Genomic DNA, 25,101 nt, shown 5'->3' with positions numbered 1-25,101 from the left:
CTGTCTTGGGAAGGTAGGGGGAGGAGAAAATTTGGAACTCAAAAACTTGTGGAACTGAGTGTTGTAAACTAAAAATGAAAAATAAATTTAAAAAAAAGGAACCACAGGATGTATAGCTCATAGAGATCACCTAGTTCAGCCCCGTGGTTTTACAGACAGGGAAAAGGAAGCTAGAGAAGGTGAAGGAACTTGGCTGAGGTCACACAGGTAGGTAGTAAGCAGCTGAACCAAGATTCATACCTGGAGTATTCTTGACTCTAAATCCATTGTTTTTTCAAATAACACTACACATTTTTTAGAAAGGATATTGTCCATGTACAATTTCACACATTCCATCAGCCATCTTAGAAACCAAAAGTTGTTATATTTAAAAAAATAACTAAGTAAGAAATCAAAGGCATAGTCTAAATAAGAAGCTACTACAAAGGAAGACTAGTTACGATTTTACAGGCTGAGTTTCTGATGTGAATACTGCCTGTACTTTTCCTTCAGTTTGACAGAATCCAGGACCTGCTATATAGCAAAGGCAGTTACAGACTTGCAGTTCTTGTCCCATGAAACAGTCCTTATTTACTAAATCCTTTAGCCACATAGAAGTGCAAAGGAATCCATCAACTGTTGCAAACAGCATGTTCTTGTTTACACATTATTATTGGAAGCAAAGGAAGATAGAGATGGCACCTAGGCATGCTGCCAGTCTGTCTCTTGAAGCATGAAAACTATCTTTGCTCTCTAATTCAATTCTCTTGGCAGCCCAATCAGAAAGAAAGTCACAGAGGCATGACAATCCTCTCCTATCCAGCAGTCTATGAGCCAAGCCACTTGTTGACCATAACCATGTGCAGAGAGTCTACTTGTCCTGCTCTACAGCTGCTTAAGACATTCCTCAAATTAAATGAAACAATCCCTCAACTACCAAAAAAGGTCCTAGTCTCCACTCCTCCTCTCTGCCCAACCAGAAAAAGAGAAATACATAAGTCTATTTTCTCTCACCTTTGAAGTGTTGCCATCGGCTACTTGTTTGAAACCATGATTTCTTAGAGGGGAAGAAGGTAGGGGAACAGAATGAGAAGGGTCAAAGAAAAAGAAAAAGCAGATTATTTTTCTTGGTTTTGAAGGACAGAAAAAGATACAGAGTTCCTTCTTATGATCCAATTAATAGTGGCACCATTATTTCTTTAAGATATACACACCCATCAAAACCAAAAGAATTGGGCCCCCTAACAGAAACAAAAAACAAAAACAAAACAAAAACCTCATACAGAGTAATAACCAGGGTCTTAAAGTTGAGGAATTCAGAGTGCCAAGTGTCCAATAAAGGTTAAGCCTCCAGGATTTAGGCTTCTAAAAATAAGTACCATTTCTGCATACCAACACTATGATATAATAAGTGTATCCTTTCCTCCACAGTATAACTATGTCATGGGGTACAGCAATAGGGGCCCGGGAGGGAGGGGGTGGGGGATGGGAGAGAACGCCACGAATTCTGGTCTTGTTGACTCCCTTTCCCTCACTCCCATTGCAGTCTGTAGAGCTTTGGCTTCTTACATTCCAAGAGAAATGGCTATAATCCCCACACCCCAATAATCACTTCTTACAAATGCCAAGAAGCTACCACATCCAATGATATAGTGACCCTCTGCTCACATTTAATCTTTCAACAAACAAATGCCAGTGAATGCTATGAAGCCACCTTCCTCCCTCATTCAAAAATATGCCTTTTCCTTAAGATTTTCTACAATAACTGTAAATAAAGCTTGTTCACAAATCTATAGGTCCTATTTCCTGTGCCATCCATCAGCTTCTGGACAGAGGTATATGCATTAGAAATCAAACCCTGTATACTTTCCAAAATTATTATTCTTACAATTTACTTGGTGGTAGACTACTACTGAAAAAAAAAAATACATCAGCTAAGCTGCATTTGGCAATCTAAAAACACAGATGGCTTCCCATATAATTGTTTTCACTTGCCCAGCTGGTACCTAAAAAAATAAACAAACCATACATTACCTGACCCAAAAGCAGGAACACACCATTCCTAATGCTGAGAAAGCAAGGTAAATCTGGTCAATGGATGGCAGGCCAGTAAAAAATATTAACATTAATTTACACCACCACACTAATCTGCAGGATTTATATTCATCCTATAAAAATTTGACTTATATTTTATTTATATGAAAATAATTAATATAACCACCCTAATTATATTCAAGAAGATAGGACGTCACATCCTAAATGTAGTGCCCTGGATATAAACTCAATGCCAGGAGATGCAACACTGGTGAAAATATATGTGGGCTGGCAGATTTCGAAAGATTATTCACAAGGCTAAATTAAAGCCAGCTTAGTTTTTAACACTTGTTGCCTTATCACCAGGGTAACTCATACCACTTAATGTGAGCCACAAATCCTCAAACAAACCACCCCCACATCCTAGTCAATTTGAACTAACTTAACCCAAGGTCAGGCAACACTACCTCCACCCCCTTGATTCTAACAGAAGCTGGATTGCCCCTATTTTCTAAACCTCAACAGCAAGTACCCAACCTAGATTCAGATAACCACATTTATTCTAGTCTATTCAAGGAAGAGACTACAGTGGACACAAATTTTACTTCCTTTAATCAGCCACTGTCCTGAAGATGGGAGTTGTCAGTAGAAAATTACCAGCCTGCTCTCTCCATGCTTGTTATGCTGCATGTAAAATTAGGATCACAGCAACCCCATCAGAGCTAAAGGGAATATTTTCCCTTATCAGAGTGTAAAAGGCTACAGCTATTTTCAGCAGGACCTTGTGTGTCTACTAGGCAAGAAAGAAATAACTTCCATTAAACAAATGGTGAGCTCTACAAAAAGAAGGGAAAATTTAAAATGACAAAAGTTATGTACATTTCCTGCTTCTTCCTCATATTCTTTTAGGAAATATTTTTATGAAATTTTTGAAATTCAAAACAGCAAACATTTTAAACACATGCATAAAATTTTTCCCCATGCAATAATCCCATGCTATTAGAGAACAGTTCTTGGTAGAAACTACATATTTTAAACACTGGACTCATTTGACTTCTATCATCCAAGGATTTAAAAGACCCCAGTCAGGTTCCCATCCTGTGCTTTTTAGAAATAGCAAGAAATGCTGTAACCAAGTACAGTTCTAGTATGTGCTAGGAGGAAGCTCTAATAAATTAATCTATTATCTTTAGTATTACAGCCCAGTAAATTTAAACAAAATAAAAATGAGGCCTGAAATTGAATTTTTAAAAGTCTTAGAAGTTTTTTAAAGTTCCTGACATCATGTAGGCTGAACAAAGGTGGAGAGATAACTTTATATTATATTTCAAGTGTAGGAGAAATTCCTCAGGGATTTTTTTCTCCTAAAAATATACTGGTTAGAGTAAATTCTAACATTTTCCTCTTAGGACAATGGGTAGGTGGGGAGAGGTAGAAACACACACACACACACACACACACACACACAGAGTTAATCTTGAGTCCCTTTTAATCTCATTTCATATGAACCATTTCTGAACTGCTCAGAGATGTACAAAAGAATGCGTAAATCAATCAATTCTCCACTGCCATCTAGCTAGAACAGCTATTTCAATAGAGAATTAAAAGAATATATTCTAGCCACAAAAGTCAGCTGAGTCAACACTAGAAAGTTACTATGCACCAAATAAAAGCATTTCATCCAAGTTTCCATGAAGTGCTTATCGTGCACTTGTGGCCAAAACTAGCTTTGCTAGTGAGACTGGTCACAATGAGACCCAATTCTCAGCTGGATCTCTAATTCTAGTCCCATGTACATTTTCTAATAATCTAAATAAACAAGCGGGCCTTCTGTTCCAGCTGCATTCATAGCATGAGACAGAAATGACAGATGCGGTGACTAAATCCCTGCCATGGATTAGCCAGCAGGAATATGTTTGTTAACTAATTTATACTCAAAGAAAAGAGAGGTTTTATGGCAGCTTGCAAACTTTTTGAAGCAATAAAGCATTCAGCACTAGATTATTCAGAATCAGGTGAATGACTAGACCCAAGAAGTGGTAACTAATACACTGATGTCATAGTAATTTAAGTTTGCTAACAAGAGTGCCACGAGGCTTTGTCACTGGCCCTGGGAGGTTCAATAATTTTATCAATTACATGCATAAAAATGCAGACAGCATGCTTGCCAAACTTACAGGTGACACGTAAAGCTGAGAGGGAGAGTTACTGACACTAACAGAAACAAGATCCAAAGGACATCCTGGTAGGTTAGAACGATGAGACAAATCCAATAAGGTGAACTTCAACAGTGACGTGTATAAACCCTTTCCATGAACAGTAAATACCAACTGGGCAACTACAACATGGAGAAACATGGCTAGATATTCATATGAAACTGTTGTTCAAATGAAAAAAGAACTAGAGCTATTAACAGACTGCCAACTCAATGTATGTCAACAGAATGATGCGGCAGTCAAAAATCCTAATGCAGTTTTAAGCTGCATCGATAAAACTAGTGTCTGTGGAATGAAGGAGGTAACAGTGCAACTGTTCTCTGAGCCCTGTTCAGTCCACATCAGGAATACTGTATCATATTCTGGCCATCACCTTTTAGGAAGGACACTGACTGACATGCAGATGAAGACAACAAGAATGAAGAGAATTAAAGGCAAGCCCTACAGAAACAGCTGAAGAGGTCGCGGCAGCTGACTTCATGTCTTTTAAGGAATATCACAGAAAAGCGGGATCACACTTGTGTGGCTTCCTCTTCAGACTACAGAACTAGTAAAGTATAAGCTCCCGGGAGGCAGATTCAAATTCACTTTTTCCTTGTATCTATAGCACTAAGCAGAGTGTTGCACATCGCAAACAGGAGGATACATTGGAACGCACACTGGACTGGGATTGGGAAGTGACTGAAGGTCAGGTCTCACCTCTGATGAGCTCTACCTCTGCGTTCAGTTATCTCATCTGTAAAATGGAGGCATAATAATACTTGGATCACAGGGTGGTTGTGAAAAGCTTTGCAGACTTTAAAGAACCATACAAATAGGAGGTGCTATTATTGTTAGGCACTTTAAAATGTGTGTTCAATCAAACTGAGCTAGGAACAACTGTTGAAAACTGCAGAGCCAGATCTTTGATTGATATACAGAAAAAATTTCCTAACAATTACAGCTATTTAGAAGTGGAGTGGGCTGTCTCTGAAGATAATGAGTTCACTATCAGATTAAGTCTTCCTGCAAGGGCTGGACCACTAGTTATCAGGGATATTGAATTAGATAACCACTGATTTGGCCTTCCTTAATGTCAAAAAAAAGTATCATTGAACTTTGTATATAAGTTTTTACTAGCAATCCAAGCCAAGAAATAAGCTCACCAAGATTTTCAGTAAGACTTTCAACAGCTGCAACGTAAACACAAAGCTTGTTGGTTCTGGGGTAGGACAAGAAGGAGATTGACAAGAGCACATTACTAGGATTTAACAATAGGGCACTACTCCTTCTAGCACAAGAACAAATAAGAACATAAAGGCTGCATTGTACTTTCATTATCTGGCCTTCTATGTTTACTAAAAGCCAATTTTTTAAAGGTCAGTAGAAAGAGTACAAGAGTATGCTAAGTTTAGTTGTACTGCCACTAACCAATCAATGAAATAATTTTATGAGCAATGAGTAAAAAAAAAAAATCCATTATCTCCCACTGACTTTCCTAAAAATTATTCCATCAGTAGAGGTCTGAGATTACTATCTGACACTTTCCAAGGGCTGATGTATTAGGAAGGAGCTAGGCACCCCCCAGTGGCTATAAATGCAACACACCCAATCATTTTTAGAGAGTAGCAACATCCAGGGAACACCCTTGCTTTTTTGGCATGGTGAGTGATACTATGTGACAAGTAAGTACTCAAATGGCAAACAGGGGACCTGTGGAATACTGGCTTGGATACTGATTCACCACGTGACCCAACGACACATTTCTAATTGAATCTCTGGGGCTCAGTTCCTTGATCAATAAAAGAGGCATTAAGATTCTATGATTCTTAAGACACTAAAAGCAGTATCAAGTATAATGATTAGGATAATTTCACTGAGAGATGCTGAATTCACCTAGAACTCTCACGACTAGAAATCTATACAAGACCTATCATTTATATCCCAGAATCAAATTGTGGATTTTTCCCCCTGACATTAAATTCTTCCAACCCTTAAGTTTATACCTAAGAGTTTTCTATCATACTATCATACCTCACTGCTACGAGATAACAATTTCACCTTCTTAAGTACATCTCCCTAACATCTCCCCCTGGACCCTGCCCTACCTCCACTCAATCAAGATGATCTACTTGGTAAAAAACAAGAGTTCATATTCAAATCATTCCATACGTTTTAACAGGTGCTTTCTTCACAATAACCTTGAGAGATACTTCAAATATTATTTTCATTCAATAGATGAGAAAACTGAGGTTCACAAAATTGAAGTGAATTACCTATGGCTATGTCACTGGGCATTAAGTAATGGTGGGCTGCCAGGACCTAGACACTTTTCCTGATTCCAGGTATGGTGCTCTTTTCACTGTGCCATACTGCCTCCTGGCAGCATCTTAACTGGCCTGTTGCTCAAGAGTTCATAAAGAAGGGGAAAATGAGATTTAAACAATTTTGGCTTTAGATTCAAAGTAAAAAAAAAAAAAGGTTTTGAAGTATTCGATTTAATACTTAACATATAAGCAGCTGAAATGTGATTTTAAGTCTTTCTGTCTCCTCTATCAGTCTCTTTTTCCTTTTTTTTAAAGTTAAATTCACCGGACTAGGGCACTCTGGGATAGCACTACATTGGAGCCATATGACCACCATTAGGAGCAAAACCTTTGACCTCCTCTGCTCGCAGCTTTTACTTAACCCTGCGGTTTCTGGACATTTGTGCAGTATTGAAAAGGAAACATAATTATAACCTGAGACTAAAACTAAAAACAAGGAAATGTACCTCTTTCTTCAAAATTAAAACTAAAATCTTAAACAAAACACAAAACTTGATGATCTTTGGGGTTTTTTTTCCATTTTTGTTTATATTTAACATATGAGTTTCAAACAGCTGTGATAATCAGTCAAGTGTTGATTTATATTTCCATTTATTAGAATGGGAATTAAATCTTCAGCAGGTAAAGGAGTTATGAGATCAAGAAATCAAAGACGACCATTTGGGCAAAGGCTCAATTCGTGCTATTCCCCCCAGAAATTAACATATCTGACCATCAAGATCTTCACCAATTTTAAGCAGCAATCATTCATCCTTACTCCTGAGGTTATGTAGGGAGCCCTCAAATACCAAATCTCCCTTAACCCACGTATATCACTGAGTGTTTGGTGGGACAAATAATGTCATGCCATTGAACAAGATGATATTAAGGCAGAACCCAGGTTTTCCTGATGTCAAGAAGGAATCTGCCTGGTTTCTGTCTAGCTGTGGATTAGCTAGAGAAATTCAAATCTCTTGCTGTTGTACTTTCAGCCTTGTGCCCCATTAAAAAGGATATTTACAGATTGGATATCATTGCACAGATCTTCAAAATCATAGCTCCATCCTCTGATACATTAGAGGGTAGAATTGACCACCTATTTGTATTGTACTTTTTCTAAAATGTTTGCTCTTGCCCTTAAAAGTATTCTAAGACATAGAGTTTGAATACCTTGCATATGGAAAACATTAATCCAAATTAAAACTTTGTCCTCATATATTTGCATTGGTCCAATGAAAAAAGTGATACAGTTGTGGGAAAAAAAATACTAATTCACACTAATTCAGAGGATACAATCAGCATATTGAGCATTTGCTTTTCATCAAAGTGGCAGCCCTGTTGACCTCAATGTGAACTGGAAAAAGGGAAGCAACACAAATGGTTAGAAAGGGTTGTCCAGGCCTGTATTCACTTAATGACTCAGTATAAAATCTAATTTGTTATTTTTTGTTCTTCCAAGAAAAACCTCTTTTGTATAAAACTATGTAGAATATAAAATTAGCTCTGGTCTGGAAGCTAAAACACTGACAGCAGAATATTTTACCCATCATTCTTTCCCTTTCTTCCCCAACAAAGCTAATGCTTCCACCTAACAAGAGTCCATACTGTTCTGCTCAACCTGGCAATTGAACCAGAAGGAAAAACGGTTGCTGAAAAGGCAGGAACGCTTCGTCTTTTATTGGGTTAATTTTTTAGCAGCTTCTCTTTCCATGTCAATCTAGGCTGACTGAGCAAAAGCTGCATAAGTCAGCAAGGCACACAGTCTGTTCACTGAGACTCAGGATGGTTCAGGGCCACTCTAGCCATAACAAATGAAGAGCCTCTGGGTTTGCAGAGCCATAATCTCTTTGTTCCTCCTGTATATTTCTATTTCAGAAATTCCTTTTTTAAAAGTTTCTTAAAGATTGGATTATTAATCTTCTAATAAAAACTTATTTAACTACTTGAATAAAGGTGTTTTCTCTCATCCTCTACACCAATTATTTTAAAGGTAAGGTTTGTTTTTTAAATTAAACTATCACATTCTTATTCTTATTATATACTATTTATTTGAAGGACACACCTGAACACTGAAATCGAACTGAAACTAGCCAGAGTAATAACTTAGCAGATAGGAAATTTTCCAGTTTTACTACCCAAGTGACCATTACAAGACATTTAACCTCTCTAGATTTCAGTTTCCTCATCTGGAAAATGGGAAGAGGGGGAAGTATTGTTAGACTATATGACATCTAAGATCTCTTCCAATTCTAAATACTATGAGTTAATAAATGATTTTTCTAGATACTTGGGCCCAAGAAAAAGCAGAGAATGATTTAGTCACATGAATGAAAGCCAATTAGCTTCCTATAACTTCATGAAGTCATACGGTCTAGATACGGACCTGCAAACTTCCAAAACTTAACACTGTGTGCAGGTTAGATATGCAAGGAAATAAACTTCCCTACAGTTCAACCACACTTTTTACTAAAATTAACTTTCTCAGCTTCAGCTTTCATGGCACCTGGCATTTTACATTACAATTTTTAAAAACTTTATCCTACAAGATGACAAACTACACTATTATTCCATGCTTCTTTGTTTTGAAATCTTTCCCTGATTCTGGTTTCTCCAAAAACTTGAAGTCTCTACCAAATTAACAAGCATTTAATTAAATACTGCTTGGAATTATCCTCTAGTTGTTTATTTTTTTTTTCTTATTTACCCAGCTAAATCACATAACGAAATCACAGAATCTTAAATGCTGAAAGGAACCTCAGAGATCAGAAGATCACAGACCTAGTGCTAGAAGGAGCTCAGAGGCCATCTCTTCTAACACTCCCTTTTTAAAAATCAAGGAAACTGAGGCTCAGGAAGGTTTAAGTGATTTACCAATGGTCACAGAAATAGTAAGCATCAGAGGCAGGACTTGAACCTAGGGTCCTCTGATTCCAGACACAGTGTTCACTTAGTAACTGAACAGAAATCCCCACTACAGTATCTCTGACAAGTCATTAAACCTCTACTTGAAGACCTCTAGTGTTAGGAAACTGACCTACTACTGAGAGACCTTTGGACAGCTCAAATTGTTAGGTTACTTCTTATATCTGGCCAAAATCTACCTTTCTGCAACTCACATTTGCTGCTCCAATTCTGACCAGTAGGGCCAAAGACAGCAAGTTTAACCCCTCTTCTGCACAATAAAGCCTTCAAGTACTTCAAAGGTAGAAACTAATTTTTTTACTTACTAATATCCTTGGATCCTCACAGTGCCAGGCCCATAGTAGGTCCCTAAATACATAATTATTGAACAATACATCAGACAACAGGTTTATCGAGGCTACAAACTTTAGAGATGGGCCCAAAACCTTAGTAAAAGAAAGAGGGAACCACACACATAACAGATATTCCCCAATGCAGACAGCCATATGTTAGCTATTTTCCATCATGAATCCTGCCAACGACAACAAATGCACACCTTGAGGCCTGAGAATGAAAGCTTTTTGAAAGATCCTTAAATCTGGTAGAGCTTCTTAAAAACTAAACACAACAAAATAGCTAGAAATGTAATTGGAATATTGTAGGTAGAATGAAGTTAACTTCATTATCTTATCTAAAATCACTTTACTGAACTTAACAAAGAAAACTTCTTAAAAACTCAGTGACAAGGAAGTTATAACCCATTAACTTTACCTATAAGCTGTTTGCCTACATCAAAGGTTTTGCCATATCCCCCAGAATGTACAAGAATCAATAATTTTACCCATAGCTTACTGCATGCTATATGTCAAATTCTCTATTCTTTTATATTTAAGCCTATTACCATCCAAACAATAATGCAGATATATTTTGAAAAGATATTTACAGGACCATCAGCATCACAAGTTTCATGGCTTCAACAGCTACTTCAGGTTCCTTGTCTGTAGTCATGGAAACAATTCGACTCTATTAGATGCAAAATGACAAAAAAAGGAAAAGTAACACATTTTGTTCAAGATATTCCTCAAGTAATAAATAATATCTATTTGTTATATAACAAATGTATTATTATGTACTACTAAATGAAAGTTGTACGCATTTTTTATTACCTTCCAAAATAACTACCATGTATTTCTTAAGCACAATAGTGTATTATAATTTTTCACAGAAATCAATAATTCAATTCACAAGTAGACACAGGATAACAAGTTATAAGACACAAGAAATCTCAATACAAAATTGAAAAGTTTTTTTTACATATACACAAAAAATCACTGCAGCCAGAATTAGAAGACATAGATAGGAGAACTATATATCTGCATTAAATGTAGCTGATAAAAGCCTGTCATCCAAAAATCTACGAAGAAGTGACATGAATCTATAAGATTAAGAGCCATTCTCTGACAGGCAATTAAGACAAGTTTATGAAGTTTTCAAAAGAAGAAACATGAACTTTTAACAACCAAGAAAATAACAGCACCAAAAGGCAGCAACCATTTCAGTTGCTGTAGCCAGAGAATACAGCACAATATGGATTCAAAACCACCAATAATCAGAGAAATACAGATTAATACAATTTTCACACTCATTAAACCAGAAAAAACATCAAAGTGAAAAAGTTCAAAGGAGGGATCATGGGAAAACAAGATCAAATAGAAAATCCTGTTTGTCAACTAACACGTGGCTCGAACCTACCTCTCCAGGCATACTTTTACATATTATTTCATTCATGTACTGTAAATTCCATCAAAATGACTGTCTCACTCTTCTTCATATAGGATACTATCTTCCACCTCCATACCTTTGCAAAGGTGGTCCTCCATGTGTGAAATACTTTCCTCTTCACTACTACCTCTTGGAATCCCTAGATAAGGGGTGGGGAACCTGTGGCTTTAAGGCCACATGTCGCCCTCTAGATTCTCAAGTGTGGCCCTTTGACTGAATCCAAACTTCACAGAACAAGTCTCCTTAATAAAAGAATTTGTTTTGTAAAATTTGGACTCAGTCAAAAGACTGCACCCAAGGACCCAGAAGGCTACATGTGGCCTCAAGGATGCAGGTTCCCCGTCCCTGCCCCAGATCAAACCACCGCCACCTCCTACATGAGACCTTTCCTGATATCCCCCAACTGCTAGCACCTCCCCTCCAATATTACCTTGTATTTATTTTGCATATAATAGCATAGGTATATGTTGTCTTCCCCAATAGAATATAAGCACACTGAGGGCAGCAATAGTTTGAGTTTTTGTCTTTGTATATGTAATGTATAGCACGATGCCATATTAAGTACCTAATAAATGTTTCTTAATTAACTGTTCACTGTAGTGTTAGATTGTAAGTGATTAGAGTGTAGAGATCAGGTACTTCTGATTTAAATTACATAATCATATCAGAACCATATCATGTATAGGGGACATAACTGCTCATTGTATGTCGATTCTGTCTTCTTAAGGCAGAAATCATGTCACATTTCTTTTTGCACCCCTAACAAGTACAATTCTAGGTGACCTATCCATAACTAATAACTTAAAATTGACAAAGCCCACCATGTCAGTTGCAACTTACTGCGTAAGTCACTTAGAAAGCAAAATTCTAACTACAGAAATAAGGTCAAAGAACATCTCCTCCTGGCTACTCCATTCGTTTTATTAGATATATAACAGGATCACTAACACAAGTTAGACATAAGGCTTCAATCCTTCAGGAGGTACTTCTAGTCCCACCTACTCCATGAAGCTTTTCCTGCTGAGTTTCATCTCTCTCCTTTCTGATTGCCCAGAATGTTCACAGCACTGAATTATCTGTTATATATAAACTCATACTATCATGTTTCATGCATATATTGTTTATCTCCCCAGAAATATTGAAAAGTTCTTGAGGCCAGGAAATACATGACATATTTATTGTATTTTCATTAGATACACAGTGATGGGCACACAGTATGTACTCCATAAATACCTAATGAAATGAACTGCTGAATTAACCTCCAAGAGCATAGCATTCCCTTGCATCAGAAACAAAAGTTCAGAAGTAACTATTTCAATTAAAAAATAACACATTTTAGAGCAATTTGGAATTATGCTAAGAAAGCGACTAAGACATTCACACTGCCCTTTGACCCAAACATCCCAAAGAAGACCAAGTAAGTCAATACAGAAAGGTCTAATATATACCAGAAGTATTGACAGCATCAATTTTTGCAGTAGCAATATACCATAAGGCATTACAGGCAATTGGTGGCTAATCAGATACAGCAATGAGCCTGGAGTCAGGAAGACCCGAGTTCAAATCTCATCTCAGACACTTACTTACTTTGTGACCCTGCGCACATCACAGGGTTATTGGGAACTAAGGTAATACTTCTTTTGGGGGTTTTTCAATTTTTATTTTACTTTTAATTTGTAGAATAAAACAAGCATTTCTATAACATAGTGTAATAAAAAAAAGATGATTGCACATAAAACTACAAGTCTATTATGTACAACTTGCTATTCCTATTCAATATATAATAAAGTGATCATGTAAAATTCCTTTTTTTCTCTCCTCCTGTTCCCTACTGCCTTTGAGATGGTTACCATTAGACACAAACGTATATACAGGTAAAATCATTCTATACATACTTCTAGTTATCAGTTTTTTCTCTGGATGCAGATAGTGTCTTCCTTCATATGTCCTTTGTATTTCATTTGGCTATTTATAACAATCGAAATGACTTGCTGTTACTATATACGTTCTCTTAGTTCTGCTCATTTCACTCTTCTTGATTTTGTTTAAGTCTATTCATGTTTTTCTAAGCTCACTGAGTTCATCATTTCTTAAAGTAGTATTCCATCATAATCATATACTACAACTTCTTCAGCCACTGCCTTTTTGATGGGCATCTTTGCAATTTCTTTGCAGTTTGCCACCACAAAGAGAGCTGCTATAAACATTTTAGAACATGCAGGCACTTTTCCTTTTTAGGTCCCTAATCATCTTCAGAAACAGTGGTATTGCTGGGGCAAAGGGTATAGGCAGTTTAATAACCCTTTGGGCATAATTCCAGATTGCTCTCCAAAAGTTCACAGTTCTACCAACAATGAATTAGTGTCCCAATTTTTTCACCTCTCCTCTAAAATTTGTCACTTTCCCCCTTCAATCATTTTAGTCAATCTGGTAGGTGTAAGATGTTATCTCAAGGTTGTTTTAATTTGAATTTCTCTAACCAATAATAATTTAGAACATTTTTTCATGACTACAATTGTTTTTATTTATCAGAAAACTGCCTGTTCACATCCTTTGACCATTTATCAATTGGTGAATGACTTGTATTCTTATAAATTTGACAATGTTCTTTCTGTACTTGAGATATGAGACTTATCTGAGAAACTGTCTATAAATTTTTCCCCCCAATTTCCTGATTTCCTTCTGATCTTGGCTACATTTGCTTAATCTGTGTGAAAACCTTTAATGTAATCAAAATTATCCATTTTACACCCCACTCTGCTCTCTTCTCTCTTGTTTATTCATAAGTTGTTCATCTATCCAAAAGTCTGAGAAGTAATGTTTCATGTTCTTCAAATTTTCTTGGAATACCTCTATTTACATCTATGTCATATGGGTGTAAGATATTGGTCTATGTCCAATTTCCACAATACTCTTTTCCTGTTTTCCAAATAATTTTTACCAAATTATGTATTCTTAATCCCAAAATCTTAAGTCTTTACACTTGTCAAATACAAGGTTATTAGATTTGTCCGCTGCTGTAAATTGTACATCTACTCTGTTCCACTAATCTGCCTACTTCTTAGCTAGTACTAGATAGTTTTGATAATTATTGCTTTATAATATAGTTTAAGATCTGTACTGCTAAACTTCCTTCCTTTACATCTTTTTGTTGCCTCCTTTGATGTTCTTGACTTTACGTTCTTCCAAACGAACTTTGTTGTTATTTTTTCTAATTCAGTAAAACAAGTTTTTGGTAATTTAATTGGAATGGCATTGAATATAATTAGCTTAGGTAAAATTGTCATTTTTGCTATATTGGCCCTGCCCTACCTTTATTTCTCCAATTATTTAAATATTATTTCATTTGTATAAAAATTTTTCATACTTTTGTTTATTATCCCTTGGGTGTTTTGGCAGATGTACTCCCAGGTATTTTATACTGTCTAGAGGTATTTTAAATGGGGTATCTCTTACTATCTCTTCTTGCAGGTTTCGTTTGTGATATAAGAATGCTGATGATTTCTGTGGATTTACTTTATATGCTGCTACTCTGCTAAAATTATTGTCTCAACTAACTTTTTAGTTGAGTCTTTGGGGTTTTCCAAGTATATCATCATATCATCTGCAAAAAGAGATAGTTTTATAACTTCATTCCCTATTCTCATTACTTCCATTTCTTTTTCTTCTCTTATTGCTATTGCTAGGATTTCTAATACAATACTGAATACTGGTGACAGTTGGCATCTTTGTTTCACACCTGATCTTACTGGACAGGCTTCTAGCTTATCACCATTACAAGTAATGCTTGCTAATGGTTTTAGATAAATGATTTTTATCAATTTAAGGAAAAACCCATTTATACCTATACTTTCAAGTGTTTTTAATAGAAATGAGTGTTGTACTTTATCAAAAGCTTTTTCTGCAGCCAATGATATAATCATGATTTCTAAAAAACATTTATTATTGATATAATAAATGATGTTAATAATTTTCCTTATAGTAAACCATCCCTGAATTCCTGGTAGAGTCCCACTTGGCCATAATGTATGATCTTTGTAATATATATTGTTGTAATCTTTTTAGCTAGTATTTTATTTAGGATTTTTACATCTATATTCATTAATAAAACTGGTCTATAATTTTCCTTCTGTTGTTACTCTTCATGGATTGGGTACCAGTATCACATTTGTTTCATAAAAGGAGGTTAGTAGGATTCTTTATTTGCCTATTATTCTGAATAATTTAATACTGAAATTAGTTAATCTTTAAATGTTTGATAGAAATTCACTTGTAAATCCATTTGGTCCTGGTGTTCTTCTCTTAGGAAGCTCATTATGACTTCTTCAATCTCTTTCCTAAAATAGGTCTATTTAGATATTCTAGTTCCTCTTCTGCTAATCTAGGAAATTTATATTTTTGCAAATATTCTTCTATTTCACTTAAATGGCTAAATTTATTGACATATAAGTGGGCAAAATAACTCCTAGCAATTGCTTTAATTTTATCTTCATTAATGATTTATTCACTCTCCATTTTAATACTAGTGATTTTCTTCTCTGTTTTAAAATCAAATTAACCAATGCTTTATCTATTTTATTATGTTTTTTTTCATAAAACCAACTCCCAGTTTTAGTTATTAATGCAATGGGGTTTTTTACACTCAATTTTATTACTCTCGTCTTTGATTTTTAGGATTTCCAATTTAGCGTTTAATTGTGGATTTTTAGATTATTCTTTCTCTAGTTTTTTTTAATTGCATACCCAATTTATTGGTCTGTTCTTTTTCTATTTTATTGATGTAAGCTTTTAGAGATATAAATTTTCCTCTCATCACTGCTTTTGCCGTATCCCTTGTTTTGATATATCGTATCATTATTATCATTCTCTTTAATGAAACTATTGACTATTTCTATGATTTGTTAACCCATTCATTCTATAAGCTTAGGTTGTTTACTCTCTAATTAATTTTTAATACATGTTTCTGTAGTCCCTTATTAAATACAATTTTATTGCACTGTGATTTGAAAAGGATATGTTTAATATTTCTGTTTTTAACTATAAAAATTTTACGTCCTAATATAAGGTCAATCTTTGTGGAGGTAGCATGAACCATTGAGAAAAAGGTGTGTTCCTTTCTTCTTCCATTCAATTCTCTCCAGATATCTATATCAAGCTCATCTAAAATTCCATTCAATTCCTTGACTTGTTTATTTTTTGGTTAGATTTATCTAGGTCTGAGAAGGGAAGACTGAAGTCCCTTACTATTATATCTATCTGTAATTCATTTAACTTTTCTTTTTAAAATTTAGATGCTATAGTGTTACATGCATAGAGGTTCAGTATTGATATTGCTCCATTGTCTATGGTACCTTTTATCAAAATGCAGTTACCCTATTTATCTTTTTTAATTAAATCTACTTTATCACCTTTGGTTTGTCTAATAAATCTATTTATCTGAGATCATAATTACTACTCCTGCCTTTTTTGCATAAGCTGAAACATAATGAATTCTACTCCAACCCTTCATTTTAACTATGTGTATCTCTCATTCTTAAATGTGTCTCTTGCAAACAAAATATTGTTGGTTCTGATTTTTAATTCATTCTGCTGTTTCCCTTTTATGGGTAAGATAATATTTGTAAAGCACTTAGCACAACACCTGGCACTTAGTAGGCACTATATAAATTCCCTCTTACCCCCGCAGAAAGAAAGCAGATACCCAACAACTAGAGAATGGTTAAACAAATTGTGTTAGATGAACATAATGGAGTATTAGTGCAACATAAGAAATAATGAACATGAAGACCAGGATCATATATTTAGAGCTGGAAGGAACCTTGGAGGCCATCAAGTCCAACTCTCATTTTGCAGATGAGGAAACTGAGGCTGAGAGTGGTGAAGAGATTTGCCAAGAGACATAATTAAGTGTCTGAGAAAGGGTTTGAACTTGGATTTTCTTGACTCCAAAAATGCCTTGTATCTACTACACTACCAAATAATCACAAAAGAATCTGGAGGGTGAGGTCTAATAGTGACAGCTGAATGTGAAAACAAAAAGAAAAACCAAAATGCTGATTGGTTTGTTCTATCTAGTTTGTCTGTTCCTAGTCAAGACAAAAAAATAACTTATTACGAGGGCTTCTCTAGTATCAATCCATGAGCATTTATTAAACATACCAAATATATGCCAAACGCTGGGAATTAGCCCTACCGACTTAATGAAAAAGATGGTTCTCTGTCAAGTAATCAAGGGAATAATATACCATTCCAAAAATCCCACTAAAGTCGGAGAGGGCCAGAAGGAGTTCTGAATTCATATTTCCTAAAAGACGAGCAGCTAACCTTATTCTCAATGACAAGGAAAAGATGAAGGATGAAAAGGGAAAGAAGCAATACTGCTTACCTTGAATCTGGTATTAAAAAGGCCCATCTTAAAAACAAGCTCTTTGTGCTCATAAAGTCCTCGAAGTCCCTGAAGGCACTTTAGCCGCACCTCTGCCTGCTGTAAAATAAGAAGTCTCTGCTACCAAACACAATCAACACGGACATAAACAACTTCTCGTATTTACAGACATTTTAACAAATACTCAAAAACTGTCTGGCACGAACCAAAAATGCTGGGTACTCAGCTAAATGTTGGAGATACAAGGACAAAAAATAAAATAAGACTGCTTTTAAGAAGCTTAACTTCTATCAAGAGAGATGACATATACTGTGTTTAGCATATAGAAAATAAATATAAGGGAGGAAGTACTTAGAAAACTTTCATGTAGAAAGTGGTGGTGGTGGTGGTGGTTTAAGTGTATTTCAATCATGTCCGTCTGTCTCTTTATGACCTGATTTGGGGTCTTCCTGGCAAAGATAATGGAGTGATTTACCATTTCCTTCTCCAACTCGTTTTACAGATGCAGAAACAGAGGCAAACAGGGTTAAGTGACTTACTCAGGGTCACACAGCTAAGTGTCTGAGGCTATATTTGAACCCAGGAAGATAAGTCTTCCTGACTCTAGACCCAGCATTCTATTCACTTCACCACCTAGCTAGCCTATAGGTGGTGATAACTGAGTTTAATCTTGAAAGAAGTGAAGGATTCTATGAGGTGAAGGTGGGGAGGAAGCACACACCTGGCATGAACCAAGGACAGCGCAAAGGCTTAGAGATGGGAGATGGAGGACCATGCGTGAGGAACAAAAATAAGACCATTAAGGCTGAGCCTTAGAATATTGTATAATGAAGAAAAGAGGTTGGGACCAGGTCATAAAGGGCTTTAAAAGTGAAATAGAGGAGTTTTTATCCTATAGGTAATAGGGAGACACTATACTTTCACCAACGGTATCATCTCTACGACCCAAAACTTTTGCTTCTATTCCAGAAACATATTCTTGATATTAATTTTTTAAATGATGTACCAGAATTAGTGCTTGGTTTATTTAATCACAGTGAACATTTAAGTGATTCACAAAAATTGTTCTGGGAAGTGAAGAAGGGGAAATCATTATTAGTATTATTACTTTTTTGTTTCTGAGGGGAAAGAGAGAAGCAAACATGAAATTTTTTTAACTCAATTTTCCTTTCCTATTTTTATTTTACATCCTCTCTGCTCCCCCTACCCCTGTACCCTATCTGAAACAAGTAGACTGCTTCAATAGAATAGATGTAAAATAAGATTTTTTCCAATTTATGTTAGTTACAATGTCCTGCGCCAAGATTCCATTACACTAGCACAAAATGATTAACAAAAATCCAACAAGCAAAGAACCTACAGGGCAGGACCCTGCAATCTTTTAGCTTCAGGGCACATGTAGTTAAAATAACAGCATTCATCAGGCACCTTTTCTTTTCAAAGAAATAGATCAAGTCTGAAAATAACCAAGGAAAAAAAACCACTGGAAAACACAAGGCAGAAGTTATTTAAGAATTTTATTAGATTCTCCAAAACAATAGTCTTTGGAGTTGCAGTGGCTAGTCAATTTTTTTTCTGGTTCATTGGTTTCCTTTTGAAGCAAAGTAAACAATGATCTGTACAGTTGCTATTAACCATAAAATACAGAGAGCTTGCTCTGCTGACTTTTGCTGAACACAAAAGTAATCAGAGCCAAAATTGAACTATCTGGGAATTCAAGTTTTAATTTAATTTATTTAGAGTTCACCAGTCATCTCAAAAATGTAAATCTTGTCATCTGCAACAACAATAGAAAACAAAAAGAATAAAATGAAACTAAAAACTTTATAATTATAATGACCAAACCTAGCAGCAGAGAAGACATGAGAAAATGCACTCCCTTGCTTCATTTCAGAGGTGGGGAATTATGGGTGGCAATAGTTAATGACTGAGTTGGTTTTGCTAATTTTTTTTAACTTATTGTTACAAGAGAAGTATCACTAGGTATGGGAAGGGAGTGGGCATGTTCAGGAATTAATGTGATACACAAAAGAGACTTCAACTGAATCAATCTATGAGTAAAAGAAACTTGATCGTTTCATAGTGCTAAATTACATTTTTTACAAAATGTTCTACAAAAGTTGACAATTCTAATGGCAACTGGTAGGTAATAAGTTTTTAGAATAACTTCTACTTCTTTTGTTTTTTCAAGAAAAGAAAAGTAAGAAAACTCACCTTATCATATAACATCCAACCAACATATTTCAGGTAACTGTCATTTAAAAACATATTTGGGTACAATTTCAGCCAACTTCCCATCTCCTCAATGCAAACGATTCTGATTTCAGGAATAACATCACTATGAAAACAAGGTTAGAAATGCATCAAGAATAACTAAATAGAAATCATTTTGTGGTAAGTACAACTGGAACAATGTAACTACTAGTTCTTAAGTCTGAAAACTTATCCAAACATAAGAACAAAACTCTAAGTGATTAACCTAGTTTTTAAATATGTTAGTCAAGTCAAAGAAACTCTAAATACCAGCAATCCTTTTCAATCAAGAATCCAAGGATGGATAAAAGAATAAGCCCTAATTATTTTAAAATCTACAAAAGTCCAGTCAACCAGCAGCCTAAATGAAAAGCTTAAAGTAACCAAGTGGTGATCAAGATACACTGAAGTGAAAGTACAGACAAACAACTGAATATTGGTATGGTGGTTCTGAAAAGGGAGGAGTCAGTTATGGATAAGAGAAGGACAAGCAGATAAAGGGAAAGCTTCTTGGAGAAAAGTAGTATTTGAGATGAGATTCTTAATATGGGTAGCAATATACAACAATATACCACAAACAGAGATGCTGGGGTGTGAGGAAGGGTAGGAACAAGAGAAAGGAGATAAAAAATCTTAGATTTTAAGTAAAAAGGTAATCCATTTTGCCTGAATAGTAGGAAATACGAAATGAAGAATCAAGAAAAGGAAGTTTCTATAAGAACATGCCAAACTAAGGAGTTTAGGCTTTATTCAACAGCATCCACAAGTGACATGTCATAGTGGACAGAGAGCCAGCCTCAAAGCCAAGAAGAACCACCTTCAAGTCTCAACTGTGACCCATCCTAGCTGTGTGGCCTTGGACAAGTGACTTAATCTCTCAGGGCTCTAGGCAACTCTCTAAGCTATCAGTTGCAGAGAAGGCGCTGACCTACATTAGTAAAAGGTTTCCTCACGAAAAAGTTCCTACAACCATGAAGTCACAGTTCTAGTCTCTAGTCGCAGTCCTAGCAATGGCTAGTCCACCCTGTACCCCTCCTTTTATAGATGAGGAAGGTGAGGCTTAAGGAGGTTAAGTAACTTGCCCAGGGTCACATGGAGAAATAAGCTTCAGAGGTAGTATTTGAACACAAGTCTTCTGCCTGGAGCCAGTTTCCTTTCTACAGTGGACAATAAAGAATTATTAAAGGTTTTTGAGTGAAGTAGTTGATGTGATCAAAGCTGTTCACTAGTAAGATTATCTGACATGAAAGAGACTGATAGAGACTAGAGATGAAAAGACTGGTTAAGATATTCTTAAAATCAACTAGGTAAGAGATAATGAGTGTTTATAAGAGGATAAGTGGGAACAGAAAATGTGGATGTGAAAGGAAATGACAAAAGATAGGATTTAGCTGCTTTGGTAACAATGGAAGATGAAGGATGGAGAGGAATCAATCTCTATGGATTAAAGTAGTATCAATACATCCAAATGGAAAGACCTGGAGTGCAGAAAACATGCTGTGCATGAGTTTGTTTTTTAAAAAAAATTTTTTAAAAGAACTAATATCCTTACCGATAGCGCTGCACAAAGGTCCCTTTAAAAAGCGCATTCATCATATTTTCAATTTCCACAGGTTTTTGCTGACACTGAAAAACAAAAAGTGCAGCAACTACAATCCACCATCTTAGAGGCCACAAGATCCTGAAGATTTTAGAGCAGCAAACTGGAGAAATCAGCATCAGTGTATCAGGGCACAAGTATTTGTACCTATTCGCTCAGTTGGCAATCATGGTCTAAGGCTGGAGGTTTTATAATTTTTTCTTCTCTAGTTCCCAAGTGCACAAAGGCCCTCTTGCCACTTTGCCTTCTCCCATCTGTTACCACTCTCCTTGGTGCTGCCTTCACATGCATCCTCTACTCCCTCCTCCCAAAAAGGTTGCAGACTTTCCATGATTCCAGAATGCTGAAGTCAAGTTTGACCACTAAAGTCCCTTCCAACTCTAAGATTTAGATGCTTCTGTTTGGTCCAAGACAACTGGCTTGGCACTAGAATATATTTGTGGAAGGCTAGTAGATATCATGTATCATCTCATCAACTTAGAATTTTCCCTCAGAATTTTAACCAAGGTCCCAAGTACAGGACTGATAGCATTAGATTTCAATACTTCTAGCTTAGAGTAGAATAGAAATGGTTAGCAGGATGCTGGAAATACTTAGGCATCAGAGGGTTGGATCTATAAGCATTACTGTTTGGGATACCACAAAATAAAATTCCTTTATAGTCAGGTGATCATCACTATTTAAAAAACCTTATGTAACTTAAAAGCTGATGTTAACTGAACAGAATGTTAAGTAAAAATGACTGGTTATTTATTCTCCATTTCTCATTTTCACCATCTCAGATCTACATTATGGAAAAGCAATGTGGCTCAGGGGACAGAGAGCCAACTTCAGAATCAGGAAGACCAGAGTTCAAGCCCTGCCTCTGACATCCTGTAACCAAGTCATTTAACATCACACTGCCCCAGGCAACTGTGTAAGACTATGTAACTTACAGAATAGTTGCTGATCTACATTGTTAAAGAGATTCCTCATTGTGAATTTCCTACACCAAAGAAATCACAGGTCTAGGCCAAAAAAAAAAAACAAAAAACAAGCCCACAACTGAAAGGGAAGGGAAAGGTGACTGTGTACCCCAAAGTGTATTGTAAGTACTTAACCCACAATAAGAACTATCAGACCTCTTTCCTTTTTCTGTCAAGCTCGTCCAATCTAGGACCAGTTTCGCCCTCAGGAGTCCTATTCTTCTCTACTTCATAAAGCTGCTGAGCATTATGGATGCTGACATCAAGATTCTGAATTACACTCACAAGTGCTGTCACCAGCTTCAGTGCTGAAATGCAAGAGATTTTTAAACAAACAAATGTCACTGAATTAAATGGCTTTAAGTAAAAAAACTTCATCTCCTAAGCATCAAAAGGCTTTAAAGGGAAGAAACAAAACAGAAAAGAAGGTAATAGAAGAGACATGGCAAAGGTAAGTGAGCTGATCACATTAGTCATTGCAAGATCAGTTATAATTAAAATATAAACAACTTAACCATAAGACTATTTAAACAAATTAAATATTCAGTACTGAGAAAGGAAATGATTCATTATTTATTGGAAAGACCAATAAACATTTTACCACAACAAAGCATATGTTGGAACATCTTAGCTCACCAAATGGTCTTAGATATGCTTCATATAATCACAGAGAAGGAAGAATAAATATTAATTCTGTAACGACTGAGATGAAATGCAAGATGGGTCAGGGAAACATAATTCACTAGCCAAGAAAAAATCCTCTTTTGGGGGGTCAGATGACAACATAATTTCTTCTTAAGTCTGTTTCCTTTAGCAACCACAGCTCTATCTAGCCTTCAATCAAATAGTAAGGCACTTTTCCCCAATTTGTCCTGTTACAATACAAACTGTCATTTCCCCCTTACTTTTATTACTAAGCTGTCCATCTTATGATAACGAATCCATAGCAAAATAGCTCCAAAGTGAGATAATGCTCTCAGCTCCCAAAAACCACTTGTATTTAGTTAGTAATTTTTTTTAATAAAGAATCTTCACTCAAATTCTTTCCAATAAATATAAAATAAGTACTTATTCAGTAAGTTTACGTAGCACTGGGCAAGATATCTAGGGGAAGAAAAAGAAGCACACGAAACAGTCCCTGCCACTTGGCCCCAAAGAAGAGATACGAGTATATACTTTCCTTTCATCCTGGCCAAGATGGGGCACTTTGGTTGTGAAAACCTGCATGTGTCAGACTTGGTTAACATGTTGGCTAGTTTTGTTGAACTGGGTTTTTTTGTTTGTTTTGTCTTTCTTATTCTTTGTTACAGTGGATGGCTCTATGGGAGGGGGAAGAGGAATATCTCAGTAAATGTAGGTGATTAAAAAAAAGCAATACAATTTTTAAAGGAAGTCCCTTATTTCAAAGAACTTAAAAAGGCATTTGGGGAGACAAGATATATACACATGAAAAAGATAACAATATAAGACAGTATATGATGAGTTCCAAGTAAGAAATATAGACAATAAGGGCGATAATTCAGAGAAGCCTACAACGATAGTCTAGGATGGTGAAGGAAGGCCTCATGGAGCAGGTCAGACTTGAAGAATGAACAGAATCAGGATAGACAGAAAAGGGGCGAAGGCATTCTAGTGGGGAAATGGCATCAACAAAGGCACAGAGGCAAGAAAGCTGCATTCAGGGTACAAATGAGTAGAACATTTTGACTTAAAAGTTCATGCTATGGAGTAACGTTGGAGGTAAGGAACGGCAGGGTGGATCCAAATGCTGCCTTTGCCCAAGTCTGGCCGTAGGAAGCACAGTTTACACCCAGAGCCAACTGATACATATTGTTTGTATCATCATAGGAAAAAAGCAAATCCAAGTATGAAAACAATACCAAAGTACAAAGGACCTCCTCTGAACATGCAATGATAATTGCCACCTGCATGCCTTTGCTCACTCCATTCCTTCTGTCTAGAATGTTCTCTTTTCAACTTAGCTCAAGTCTCACCTCTTCCCCCTTGACTCATCACCCTAACCCACGGTAGTCTCTCTGTCATCTTAACACTAAATCAATTTTTCTTTTGGCATTTGATCATAAACTGCACATTATAGTGTTAATTATGTTTTCAGGCATTAGTCTTCTCTCCCCAACTATGTCACAAACTTTTTGAAGTCAAGAATTTTATCATTTATTTTATGACTTATTATATCCTCCACAACTCTGCCACAGTGCTTGAAAACACAACAGGCCATGTTTTAAAAAAAAAATATGAATTTACTGAAAGAAATAAAAGGTTTCAAAGGTTTCATATTCACCTTAAAGCCAATTCCATGACCCAATGGGTCATAAAGATATTGGTCCTAAACCACATTTAGAGTCTTCCTTCCATAGCTACAACCACCACACTAGCCCAAGTGCAATGCTAGAAGAGACAGGTAAAAACTGACCTGCAAACGTACTGGTATGCCTGAACGCTCTCACTACAGAACCTGTGAGTCCTGAAAGAAGGGAAGTGATCGTGTTCATCAGATAACCATCGTAGAGAATGCTGTATTGACACTGTTGAATCAACACTGCTGTAAATTCACAGAAATTAGCCTTAAATTTTTTCCAGTGGGGTCCAGGCTTAACAAGTGGGTAACCTTCATCTTCCTGTTTTTGGGAGAGAGGGAGAGAGGGGGAGGGGAGGCATTTTAATTAAGATGAAAAAATAA

General features: G+C 36.0%; 1 protein-coding gene across 5 annotated transcripts in view; it reads right to left on the bottom strand.

Annotated features, from left to right (window-relative positions):
- The window catches only part of LOC118838197 (cohesin subunit SA-2-like), a 120,998-nt gene that overhangs the window by 78,770 nt on the left and 17,127 nt on the right, over window positions 1-25,101 (bottom strand). For all 5 annotated transcript variants that reach the window (XR_005009592.1, XM_036745423.1, XM_036745426.1 and 2 more), the window contains 6 exons: window positions 24,835-25,039; window positions 22,557-22,708; window positions 21,388-21,461; window positions 19,797-19,920; window positions 17,583-17,681; window positions 10,359-10,438 (listed from right to left, as the gene is read on the bottom strand). Coding sequence is in view for 4 of the 5 variants with exons in the window: in XM_036745423.1 (XP_036601318.1) it covers window positions 10,359-10,438; window positions 17,583-17,681; window positions 19,797-19,920; window positions 21,388-21,461; window positions 22,557-22,708; window positions 24,835-25,039 (734 nt within the window). In the remaining variant the exon portion in view is untranslated. The remainder of the gene's footprint in view (window positions 1-10,358; window positions 10,439-17,582; window positions 17,682-19,796; window positions 19,921-21,387; window positions 21,462-22,556; window positions 22,709-24,834; window positions 25,040-25,101) is intronic.

This window comes from Trichosurus vulpecula, chromosome 2, assembly GCF_011100635.1.
Source record: "Trichosurus vulpecula isolate mTriVul1 chromosome 2, mTriVul1.pri, whole genome shotgun sequence".
NCBI lineage: Eukaryota > Metazoa > Chordata > Mammalia > Diprotodontia > Phalangeridae > Trichosurus > Trichosurus vulpecula.
Note: the sequence above shows the minus strand (reverse complement) of the source record. Positions and strands in the feature narration are given on the sequence as shown.